General features: G+C 39.3%; 1 protein-coding gene across 5 annotated transcripts in view; it reads right to left on the reverse strand.

Moving 5' to 3' along the window:
- COL24A1 (collagen type XXIV alpha 1 chain) overlaps positions 1 to 12,479 on the reverse strand; it is a 393,929-nt gene that overhangs the window by 59,377 nt on the left and 322,073 nt on the right. For all 5 annotated transcript variants that reach the window (XM_060400630.1, XM_004002153.6, XM_060400613.1 and 2 more), the window contains 2 exons: positions 11,111 to 11,164; positions 9,863 to 9,970 (listed from right to left, as the gene is read on the reverse strand). In XM_060400630.1, coding sequence (XP_060256613.1) covers positions 9,863 to 9,970; positions 11,111 to 11,164 — 162 coding nt within the window. The remainder of the gene's footprint in view (positions 1 to 9,862; positions 9,971 to 11,110; positions 11,165 to 12,479) is intronic.

A 12,479-nucleotide genomic window follows, 5' to 3' on the forward strand; every position in this document is an offset into this window, starting at 1 on the left:
ATCCATACATGACTACTGGAAAAACCATAGCCTTGACTAGACAGACCTTAGTCGGCAAAGTAATATCTCTGCTTTTGAATATGCTGTCTAAGTTGGTCATAACTTTTCTTCCAAGGAGTAAGCGTCTTTTAATTTCATGGCTACAGTCACCATCTGCAGTGATTTTGGAGCCCCTCCCCGCCAAAAAAAGTCTGACACTGTTTCCACTGTTTCCCCATCTATTTCCCATGAAGTGATGGGATCGGATGCCATGATTTTCATTTTCTGAATGTTGAACTTTAAGCCAACTTTTTCACTCTCCTCTTTCACTTTCATCAAGAGGCTTTTTAGTTCCTTTTCACTTTCTGCCATAATTGCTCATTCTTTTATTGCAGAATAATATTTAATTATATATATGTACCACAATTTGTTTAGCCATTTACCTTTTGATGGACACATGGATTGTTTCCAATTTGGGGCTATTGCAAAGAAAACTGCAACACATATCCATGTGCAAGTTTCTGTGTGGACATATGCTTTTATTTCTCTAGGCAAGTTCAGAATGGCTGGTTCATAAGCCAGGTGTACCTTTAGAATTTTAAGATAAGGCCAGTGTATTAGATAATTGACATCTTAATAGTACTGAGTCCTTTGATTCGTGAATATAGTGTATACATCATTTATTTGAGTCTTTAATTTCTGTCAGCAATGTCATACAGTTTTCAGTATCAAATTGCATATTTTAGTGGGGTCAGATTATCCAATTTTAACTGCAGTAAATATTGCTTTTTAAATGTCAATTTCCTATTGCTCAGGAATACAGTATATAGAAATACATTTCATTTTCGCATATTGATATTGCACCCTGCAGCCTTGCTAAATTAATATTTTTTGTAGGTTCTGAAGGATTTTCTATATACATGATCATGTCATCTGTGAATAAAGACAGTTTTATTTCTTTCAGTCCAATCTGGTGGCTCTTCCTTTTTGTTTTATCGACTAGAAACACTGACAGTGCTGAATGTCTCATGTAAATGTAAGAGAATAATAAACATACCTGTTGGCATATGAGGCCTCAGGTTTGTCTCACAAACACCTACACAAAAAAATACTTCTTGGAGGAAGTATTCAAATAATAATAGAAACAAATTCAGAAGATTCTACAAGAAATACTGAAAGTAACAGTGACTGAATAGTTGCATTTACTACTCTGTTAAAAAAGAAACAAAGGATATAGAGAAGTAAATGCATGAGGATTAAGTCAAAATTCAACCTTATATTTAAAAAATGATGAAGGGAAAGGATGGCTTATGGAAACAAAAGGGCATGAGAGCAAATAAAAGTATTTGTTTTGTTAGAGGGAAGATACAATTAGTGACATATTAAAAAAATTACCAGAGTTAAATAAATACACATCTGGTTCTTAAATTCAGGGCAACTGCTACCAGAACACCAGCTGAAAGAGAATAGGTAACTTTTAAACCAGCAGAAGAGAATTCAATCAATACAATGAAAATTAGAAAATAAGAAAAAGAGAAACAAACACCCCAAAAGATAGTACAGGACAAAGAAACTAAAGAATAAAGATGGCAAAATATTCTTAATAGAGGAATTTAGACACAGTCTCTCTAAGACTAATAGTAGGATATAATAGGATTTCTGCTATTATTAGCAGTGGTAGAATGTCTACTATTACAGCTCCATTTTCAAATAGTAGTGGGAGTCCCTATCAGCCTGTGTTGAAAGAAGAAAAAAAAATTGAGTTTAAGAGTTACAGTTGCCAGTGTTTGAAAATATTACCACCTAAAGCCCCAATAGGATCACAATAGCAAATTATTAGAAATAAAAAATCCAATTGTATAGAATATAACATAAATCAGTAAAGGAAAGATACATCCATCTGAATGCAGAGTTTCCAGAGTAGCAAGGAGAGATAAGAAAGCCTTCCTAAGTGATCAATGCAAAGAAATAGAGGAAAACAATAGAATGGGAAAGACTAAAGATCTCTTCAAGAAAATCAGAGATACCAAGGGAACAGTTCATGCAAAGATGGGCACAATAAAGGACAGAAATAGTATGGACCTAACAGAAGCAGAAAAAATTAAAAAGAGGTGCAAGAATATATAGAAGAACTATATAAAAAAGATCTTAATGACCCAGATAACCATGATGGTGTGATCACTCACTCTGCTAGAGCCAGACATCCTGGAGTGGGAAGTCAAGTGGGCCTTAGGAAGCATCACTATGAACAAAGCTTGTGGAGGTGATGAAATTCCAGCTGAGCTATTTCAAATCCTAAAATGATGATGCTGTGGAAGTACTGTACTCAATATGCCAGCAAATTTGGAAAACTCAGCAGTGGCCACAGGACTGGAAAAGGTCAGTTTTCATTCCAATGCCAAAGAAAGGCAATGCCAAAGAATATTCAAACTACTGCACAATTGCACTAAACTCACACATTAGCAAGGTAATGCTCAAAATTCTCCAAGTTAGGCTTCAACAGTATGTGCACTGCAACTTGCAGATGTTCAAGCTGGATTTAGAAAAGGCAGAGGAACCAGAGATCAAATTGCCAATATTGGTTGGATCATAGAAAAAGCAAGAGAGTTCCAGAAAAACATCTGCTTCATTGGCTATGCCAAAGGCTTTGACTGTGTGGATCACAACAAACTGGAAAATTCTGAAAGAGATGAGAATAGCGGACCACCTTATTGGCCTCCTGAGAAACTTGTATGCAGGTCAAGAAGCAACAGTTAAAAACCAGACATGGAACAAAAGACAAGTGCCAAATTGGGAAAGGAGTATATTGGGATACAAGGTATACAAGACTGTATATTGTCATCTTGCTTATTTAACTTTTATGCATAGTACATTATGTGAAATGCCAGGCTGGATGAAGCACAAGCTGGAATCAAGATTGCTGGGAGAAATATCAATAACCTCAGATACGCAGATGACACCACCCTTATGGCAGAAAGTGAAGAGGAAGTAAAGAGCCTGTTGATGAAAGTGAAAGAGGAGAGTGAAAAAGCTGGCTTAAAACTCAAGATTCAAAAAATTAAGATCATGGCATCCAGTCCCATCAGTTCATGGCAAATAGATGGGGAAACAATGGAAACAGTGACAGACTTTATTCTCTTGGGCTTCAAAATTGCTACAGATGGTGAGTGCAGCCATGAAATTAAAAGACACTTGCTCCTTGGAAGAAAAGCTATGACAAACCTAGATAGCATATTAAAAAGCAGAAACATTACTTTACTGACAAAGGTCTGTCTAGTCAAAGCTATGGTTTTTCCAGTGGTCATGTATGGATGTGAGAGTTGGACTACAAAGAAAGCTGAGTGCAGAAGAACTGATGCTTTTGAACTGTGGTGTTGGAGAAGACTCTTGAGAGTCCTTTGGACTGTAAGGAGATCCAACCAGGCCATTCTAAAGGAAATTAGTCCTGATTATTCATTGGACGGACTGATACTGAAGCTGAAACTCCAGTGCTTTGGCCACCTGATGTGAAGAACTGACTCATTTGAAAAGACCCTGATGCTGGGAAAGATTGAGGTCAAGAGGAGAAGGGGTCAACAGAGGATGAGATGGTTGGATGGCATCACCGACTCAATGGACATGATTTGAGTAAGCTCTGGGAGTTAGTGGTGGACAGGGAAGCCTGGCATGCTGCAGTCCACGGGGCTGCAAAGAGTTGGACATGACTGAGCGACTGAACTGAACTGAACTTAAAGCTAAATAAGGGCACGAGGTGGAGAAAGAGTAGAACTCTAGGACAAAGGATGGGGATATCTGACCAGACATGGGCAAGACCAACAGACGTGGGCAAGACCAACAGACGTGGGCAAGACCAACAGACGTGGGCAAGACCAAGAACTGTGAACCTTCAGTCCCTCTTAGTCTTTCTTGCTTGTGGAGATAGCCACCCTGCTCAAGTATCTGGAAGCACCATTAACAGGCTGAAGGACTGGCAATCTGAAGCCTTGACTCAACTGTGGCCTACAGTCAATGAGGTTGAAGTGCTATAACTTCCCTGCTGCTGCTGCTGCTAAGTCACTTCAGTCATGTCCGAGTAAAGAGTAACTTTGCAGTGGAGATGCCTGAGGAACATGAATGCCAAGGCAGGTGACCAAAGTCAATATCGAGATGATGGCATGTCGATAATATTACATTTGACTTGAGGTGATGACAATGGCACTTAGTCTCTGTAGCACATGGTCTGCCTTCCAACAGGCCATGTCTATGGGGTGTGACCCCATAGACAGCAGCCCACCAGGCTTCCCTGTCCCTAGGATTCTCCAGGCAAGAACACTGGAGTGGGTTGCCATTTCCTTCTCCAATGCATGAAAGTGAAAAGTGAAAGGGAAGTCGCTCAGTCATGTCCGACTCTTTGCAACCCCATGGACTGCAGCCTACCAGGCTCCTCTGTCCATGGGATTTTCCAGGCAAGAGTGCTGGAGTGGGGTGCCATTGCCTTCTCCCTAGCATACTGCATAGGAAGGGTCCAAAGGCTCAGGAAGATAGAAATGTGCAGATATATTTATCATGTGCGATCTGATCAATCACCATCTAACGATGGCCCCTGAAAGGGATCAAAGGACACTCTTTACCAAGGTGTTAAGAAATCTCAGTATAAGGTTCCCTTATTTAAATAGGGGCCTTCTCTGGTGGCTTAGAGGGTAAAGCATCTGACTGCAATGTGGGAGACCTCAGTTCAATCCCTGGGTTGGGAAGATCCCATGGAGAAGGAAAGGGCAACCCACTCCAGTATTCATGCCTGGAGAATTCCATGGATGGAGGAGCCTGGTAGGCTATAGCCCACGGGGTTGCAAAGAGTTGGACATGACTGAGCGACTTCACTTCACTTCACTGGACTCTGAGTGGCAGAGTCTAGGTGACAGGGCTTTACTATCAGAGAAAAGGTAGAAGCAGTCATGACAATAAGCCACAGGATGGAGCAGAACCAGATGTTCTGGCCACAGAGATCTGTGGTGATTGTTAGTTGATCAAAGAGCCAAGAAATTAAACATACAATATGCCAATATATTGATATATGGGTAGGTCTGTATAATCCTAATTTAAGTCACTATACTTGGGATTCGGAGAAGGCGATGGCACCCCACTCCAGTACTCCTGCCTGGAAAATCCCATGGGCAGAGGAGACTGGAAGGCTGCAGCCCATGGGGTCGCTTCGAGTCGGACACAACTGAGCGACTTCACTTTCACTTTTCACTTTCACGCATTGGAGAAGGAAATGGCAACCCACTCCAGCGTTCTTTCCTGGAGAATCCCAGGGACGGAGGAGCCTGGTGGGCTGCTGTCTATGGGGTCACACAGAGTCAGACACGACTGAAGCGACTTAGCAGCAGCAGCATACTTGGGACTCAGGACCTCTCACTAAGTTCCCAGTCTCAAGCCAGTTCCTAGACCAGAACCTTTTGACTGAAGGGGAGGCAGGTTCTCTTTGAAGAACCTGCAATGTGGTCATAGGTGTACACAGCGACTCTTGCCCTAAGCCATCTTCAGAGGGACTTGTGTTCATTTACCAGGTGACTGAACACCGGGAAAAGGGAAAGTCTCAACCTTTCTGGGGCTGTTAGATATTGTACTTGAACTGATAATAAACCTTGGAAATCCAAAATATCGTCATGGCACTCTGGTCAGAGTGGAAAGTTTATGAAAGCTAAGTGATAAATAGTGATAAATGCAGTTTTGGCCTGATATCTTTTCCAAGTAGTTTCAGCAGGGTTATGAGCCCAGTTGTCATTTCTGTATTTTTTTCCTCCAATCTCAGAGAATAGTGAAAATTCCTAACTCATAAAGTAAAGGCTACTGTAGTAGAAAGGGAAGAGACACATGGAAGCCTTTGCTTCCCATCCCTTCCTATCTCTTCCTACCCCTTTCCCCACAGTAGTATACCTAAGGTAACAGCACATCCGTGCAGAAAACTGTGCACATTAACCACCATGTCCCTGTGGAAAATTGTAAATACTATTGCCAAAAGATGCAGGAGCAGTGATTCTACCATATTTTGCATCCATTTAACTCGACTGTTTGACGCAAACACCAGATAACTCCAACACTTAAACTTACAAAATTAATTGTGTATTGATCTCAGTCACCACTGCAGTTTCTGAATGGTGTCTTTACTAAACAGGATAGCCATTAGCAACAGCAGTTACTGGCCTAGTGAAATACTTCTTACCAATGTTTCTATCTGTAAAGATAATCAGAAGCGGTTTACTTGCTTTCACAAGGCAGAGAGAGCTGTATCCCTTCAATGCCTTATCTCAGTGTTATGTCAGCTCAGTTTCCTCTAATAAAACAGACCATTGGGATAGCTTAACAGTCTTGATAGCTCACAAAATATCATGCAGGTCCATTAAATTGAGGACACTGTGCAACCTGGACCGAATAAGTGCCCTAAAGATATGCTGGAAAAGTGAAAGTTGCTCAGTCATGTCTGACTCTTTGCAACCCCATGGACTATATGGTCCATGGAACTCTCTAGGCCAGAATACTGGAGTGGGCAGCCTTTATCTTCTCCAGGGGATCTTTCCAACCCAGGGATCAAACCCAAGTCTCCGGCACTGCAGGCGGATTTTTTACCAGCTGAGCCACAAGGGAAGCCCAAAGATATGTCAGAGGATAGAAGTAAAAAGTTCACGACACTTGGTAGATGGAAGAAGTTCCTAGGTTTGGGGGTATATCAGGATTCCCTCTCTAAGAGACAAGTACTTTGCATTGCTCAAAACAATAAAAGAGGCATGATGCTTGGTGAACCTCTCCAGACTTTGGAGTCAATCTATACCACCTTTAGGTATGCTGCTACAACCCACTTACTCACTTTATTGTGGCAAAATATATATAGCATATATTTACCATTTTAACCAGTTTTAGATATATAGTTCAGAGGCATTCAGTACATTCACACTGGTGTGTAACCATCACCATCATCCATCTGCAGAACCTTTTCTGTTGCCAAAATGAAACTCTGTACCCATTAAACAGTAACTTCTCCATTTCCTTCTCCTCCCAGTCCTTCCATTCTACTTTCTATGAATTTGACCACTTTAGGTACCTTATATAAATGGAATCGCATAATATCTTTACATTTGTGTCTGGCTTAGGATAATGTCTTCAAGGTTTATCCATGTTGTAGCATGTGTCAGAGTTTCCTTCCTTTTTAAGACAATAATATTCCACTGTATTAATATGTATATAACACATTTATCTGTTTCACTGTTGACACTCATGCGGGGTTGTTTGCATCTATTGATGACTGTGACTAGAGTAGTGCTATTATGAACACTGGGAAAATTTCTGTTCAAGTTTCTGCTTTCAGTTCTTTGGGGTATGCACCCAGGAGAGGAACTGTTGGATCATATGGTAATCCAATGTTTAATTTTTCAGGACCTGCCATACTGTTTTCCACAGTGGCTACATCATTTTACATTCCTATTAGCAGTGCACAAGGGTTCCAATTTCTTTACAAACTTACCAACGATTTTCTTATTTTACAATTTTCTTTCTTTTTTTGTGGGGGGTGGGTAGGTAATAGCTATCTTAGTGGTAGTAATTTGCTGTTGTTCTTGTTGTTTAGTTGCTAAGTCATGTCTGAGTCTTTGAGATCCCATGGACTATAGCCCACCAGGCTCCTCTGTCCATGGGATTTCCCAAGCAGGAATCCTGGAGCGGGTTGCCACTTCCTCCTCCAGGGGATCTTCCCAACCCAGAGGTCAAACTCACATCTCCTGTACTAGCAGGTGCTTTCTTTACCGCTGAGCCACCAGGGAAGCCCAAAGTGGTGTCTAATAGTGGTTTTGATTAGCATTGTCCCTAATGATTAGTGACGCTGAGCACCTTTCCTTGTGATTACAGGTCATTTGTGTATCTTATTTGAAGAAATATCCATTCAAGTCCTTTGCCAACTTGCTAGTTTTTGTGGGCCCTGAGGAAAAGTCTCTACAGCAGATTCAAGATGCCATGTAAATACCTTGTTATTTGAATGTATGACTGAGCAGATCCAATAATATGAGAAGGGTCTGTAGCTGATAGAGATGCTATATGCACCCTTTGATAACCCCAATAAGAGAATCAGAGCTTATACCCATAAGGCTTTGTCTAAGTCCAAATCAGAATTTTCAATCCTTTCCAGGGGGACCTGCAGGTGTCACATATTGCCAGAAAGAAGTTTTGACAATGAAGTATGAAGTGACCTGATATAAAAAGTAATGGATGACTTTGTCCTGTCACTAGTGTCTGATAAATATCTTATATGCTGAATATCTGAAATTCCTATTAAACACATATACATAGGATACTGATCTGCATTATCCATATCTGGAATAAGTGTCTGGGTTAGTGGTATTTTAGTTAGAAAACAAATGAGTTCCTCTTCCTGTAATTAAATCAATCTATTTGCTATTATTAGTATTTACAACTCAGTTATTAGCCTTATAGATTACTGGGCACATCCACATACATACCACACCCATGATTAAACTTGTGTTCACAGCAAAATATATGACATATTTTGAAATGTGGTTTTCCTTGTTTCAACCCTCAAAATCTTATTCAAAGCAATAAAATAAGATTCATTATAACATTTTTTAGGTAAAACTTAAACAGAGACTTAGACCAACTCTTAAGCCTTTGATATTGTATTTTTTAAAATCCACAACCTCATTTTAAGACTATTACATGGTGAGCCTAGAATGTAGCATCTAAATGAAGGCCCAGGGCATGAGCTTCCTTTAAGACTGAGATCTCAAATCAAAGTCCTCTTTTAACGAGACTGATGTTAACGGTAGAAGTTTATGAAGTACATATTTTAATTAAAAACATCAGCTTGACTTTCAAAGTTTTCTAGGCCTTAACCTGATGCTCTGATGTTCAGATACACTGTCTCCAAAACAAATAGAAACCAAGCTAAGCCTCCTTAAAAATATTCACCTTTCCAGATAGAATCTGGCTAGATATTTATTTCTTAAATAGTTAAATTTGCTGGTTATAATTCAATAGATTTTTTTTAAACAAATGATATAATTCATTACAGTGAAAGAAGAATATTAATTTGGGTTTGGTTTTGGTACAGTGCCACGGTTCATATGAATAAACAACTAGGACGGATTTATTTAAGAAAAGAAAAACAGATTAATATATAACCATATCCAAATAGTAGAAAAGTAAAAGGATAAATTTTACTGGGTTTACTGGATTACTGAAATATGTGATTAATTATTCTCATATTTCAAGTGGAAGCACAACATGGGATAACAATAAATATCCAGATTATAATGACCTTAGGAAGGAAACAGGGAAAATGGATAAATGAAGACAAAAGTATCATTTTAAGTTTCTGATCAAATAAATAAGATAGAAATTTGCATAAAAATAAGAACATATCATTGCTCACTGCATCACCAATGGATGAACACAGAGAAAATATTGACATAATTCTTATAAAATAGTGTGGCTATAAAAGTAAAGGGAAAATGATTTTGGCAGAGCTTACCTTGAGTTATTGCTAAGCCTGAAATGTTCCAAAGGTGGCTTAAGACATTTGATGAACTCAAAACAGTCAGCTTGTATAGCCTTTAAAATATTACTTCTTTATGGTTCCTATTTACTAGTTTTTATATGTACTAAGAATGATATAAATTATTAATAATATGGGTTGTTATATATAAAATATCAACAGAATGCACTCATTGACATTCCCTGAAAATCATAAACACAATTCCAAAATAATTATTATAGCAATGATTGGCTTACTCAGAGCGAATGTCAAAGCTAAGAAAGACAGCCAAAATATCTATGATCTTGTAAAGAGAAACTTATGCATAAGAAATAAAGTGCAAAGAACATTCAATCTACTCACAGGAAGTCCATGTTTTCCTGGTAGCCCAATTTTTCCAGGGTTTCCTGAAATGCCTTCTGCTCCATGGTATCCTTGCATGCCTTTTGGCCCAGGTAGTCCTGGAAGTCCCTTGATAATTAAAAATCACTTGGATTATAGAGAGATGCTACACAGATATTTAAATGACAAATACTTTTATACTTATTAAGATAGGGGGTTACATTTTTAATACCCTGTCCCAGGACAAATTTTCCTATTTCCTGTATTCCTTAATAATTTACTATTTGGATACAACAGATCAGTCAACTGTACCCTAAACAAAATGCCAAGCTAATCAGCAATTTACTTGGTAACCTTTTCTGCTTTAGTGTACTTTTCTAGTATTTCTCATTGTGTCAGCCCATGGTTTATCCAGCTGTGGAGAAAAGATCAGCCATGTGCACCTGTCAGCATAGAATACAGGCTGACATTCATCATCTCTAAAACTTCATACTGTATTTTTCCCCAAGAAATAAATTAAGTCTCTTTAATTGCCACTTTGAATTAGATAAATATACGACTGAATAAAGGTCTGAACATTTTTGTTTCTATTCTTGAGGAACAAGATTTAATCTACAGGGATCTCTGATCTCAATGTGCTTATAATTTATATTCACTTCTTTACTTTTCTTGAACCAACACAGGCCACTCAAATCAGGCTCTTGGCTAGGGGAGACCAGCAGGAAGCCTTTGCTAATAAGCTAGTCAACACATACTTGCCTGGCCAAAGAGGAAATGAATGGCTAAGGTAAAATTAAACTTTGTTTTATGATGAAAGGATTTGAAGTTGGTTTTTTTTTTTTCCTAAGACTTTCTGTTCTATTTCCCAGGAAAATGAGAGGTCGAGTTCTCTCGCTAAAATCCAGGTCATGTCCTTTTAATCATGCTTGGAAATCTCTGACCTTTGTCACCATTCATTTAGTCAAGACTCCAAGTTCCCTGTTTTTCAGTGGCTCATCATCAGACAGTAGTAGCATGAATTCACAGACAGGTCTCCATACACTGGAAAATAACATCCTTCAACTGCAGTGACTTCTATTTCAACACCAAGCTTGGTTTTGAGCTAATGGTCATATTTTGTTCCCTCTGTGTTCCAGCACGGGTTTAAACATTTTTTAAAGACAATGATTTATCCAACACTTGTCATAATTGGCTCCAAACTATTCTGCTTGCTAAAGTTGCCAATTCTATTTAGAAAAATAATAAAGATGAAGACAGCCTGTTACTTACAGGAATCCCAGGTTTCCCAGAAGGACCAGGAGCTCCTTTTTTCCCTTTAGGACCCTAAAAATGTGAAGCACTGCTGTCAATTGATTGCAATAAACAGAAGGCATAGAAAAGAACTCTAAGACCTGGATACTACAAGCTAGTCCTTACACTCACTAGTTGGTTATCATTGGGACTGCATTTAACTTTTCTGGGAGTCATTTTTTCCATGTGTAAATGAGATAATTAGACTAGATAAACAATGAATTTCCACCTGGCCTCCACAAAGAACTATCCTTGGTGGCTCAGGATGGTAAAGAATCTGCCTGCAATGCAGGAGACCCGGGTTTGATCCCTGGGTCAGGAAGATCCCCTGGAGAAGGAAATGGCACCTCACTCCAGTATTCTTGCCTGGAAAATTCCATAGATGGAGGAGCTTGGTGGTCTACAGTCCATGGTGTCGCAGAGTCAGACATGACTAAGCAATTAACTGTCAAAGATTTATAAAAAGTGAAAGTGAAGTCACTTAGTCATGTCCAACTCTTTGCGACTCCATGGACTATAGCCCACCAGGCTCCTCTGTTCACAGAATTTTCCAGGCAAGAATACTGGAGTGGGTTGCCATTTCCTTCTCCAGGGAATTTTCCCGACCCAGAGATCGAACCCAGGTCTCCCACAGTGCAGGCAGACACTTTACCGTCTGAGCCATGGGGAAGCCCCCATAGTTTTAAAAGAAACTGATTATTTAAACAAAAGTCCCCGCTTGTAGGCAAGGCCTTTGTCTCCCTATTGAAATTGGTTAAGTACCTATTTAATTAATGCAGTGAACATTCGCTGGGGCTTCCCCAGTGGCTTAGCGGTAAAGGATCCACTGCAACACAGGGGATGCAGGCTCAGTCCCTGGGCTGGGAAGATCCTCTGGAGAAGGAAATGCAACCCACTCCAGTATTCTTGCCTGGAAAATCCCATGGACAGAGGAGACTAGTGGACTACAGTGGATGGTGTTACAAAATAGTCAGACACGACTTTGCTATCTATTGACAAAATAACAGCAACAAACATTCATTGACTATGAGGTATCAGGGACTTTGTTATGCATTGGAGATGCAAAATTAAAGCTCTTGTTCCCAAGGCAGGTAAAGCAGAGTGAGGGATATGAACCACTCACTTAAAATGAGCTATCTGGAAGTACAGAGAAGAACATACTTGTGAATCAAAGAAAAGATATTTATTTCTCACAGAGCTGCTTGTTTTTCAGTGTGTGAGATGTTTTAAATTATAATTGATTCAGCTGTAATGGTCTGCCAGGATAGTTAGAAATTTGCCATTATTCTCATACTATCCTAAAATTATCTTAAGAAGAAAAATGTGGAAGAGAGTGACCTAGTTCAGA

This window comes from Ovis aries, chromosome 1, assembly GCF_016772045.2.
Source record: "Ovis aries strain OAR_USU_Benz2616 breed Rambouillet chromosome 1, ARS-UI_Ramb_v3.0, whole genome shotgun sequence".
NCBI classification, from domain to species: Eukaryota; Metazoa; Chordata; class Mammalia; order Artiodactyla; family Bovidae; genus Ovis; species Ovis aries.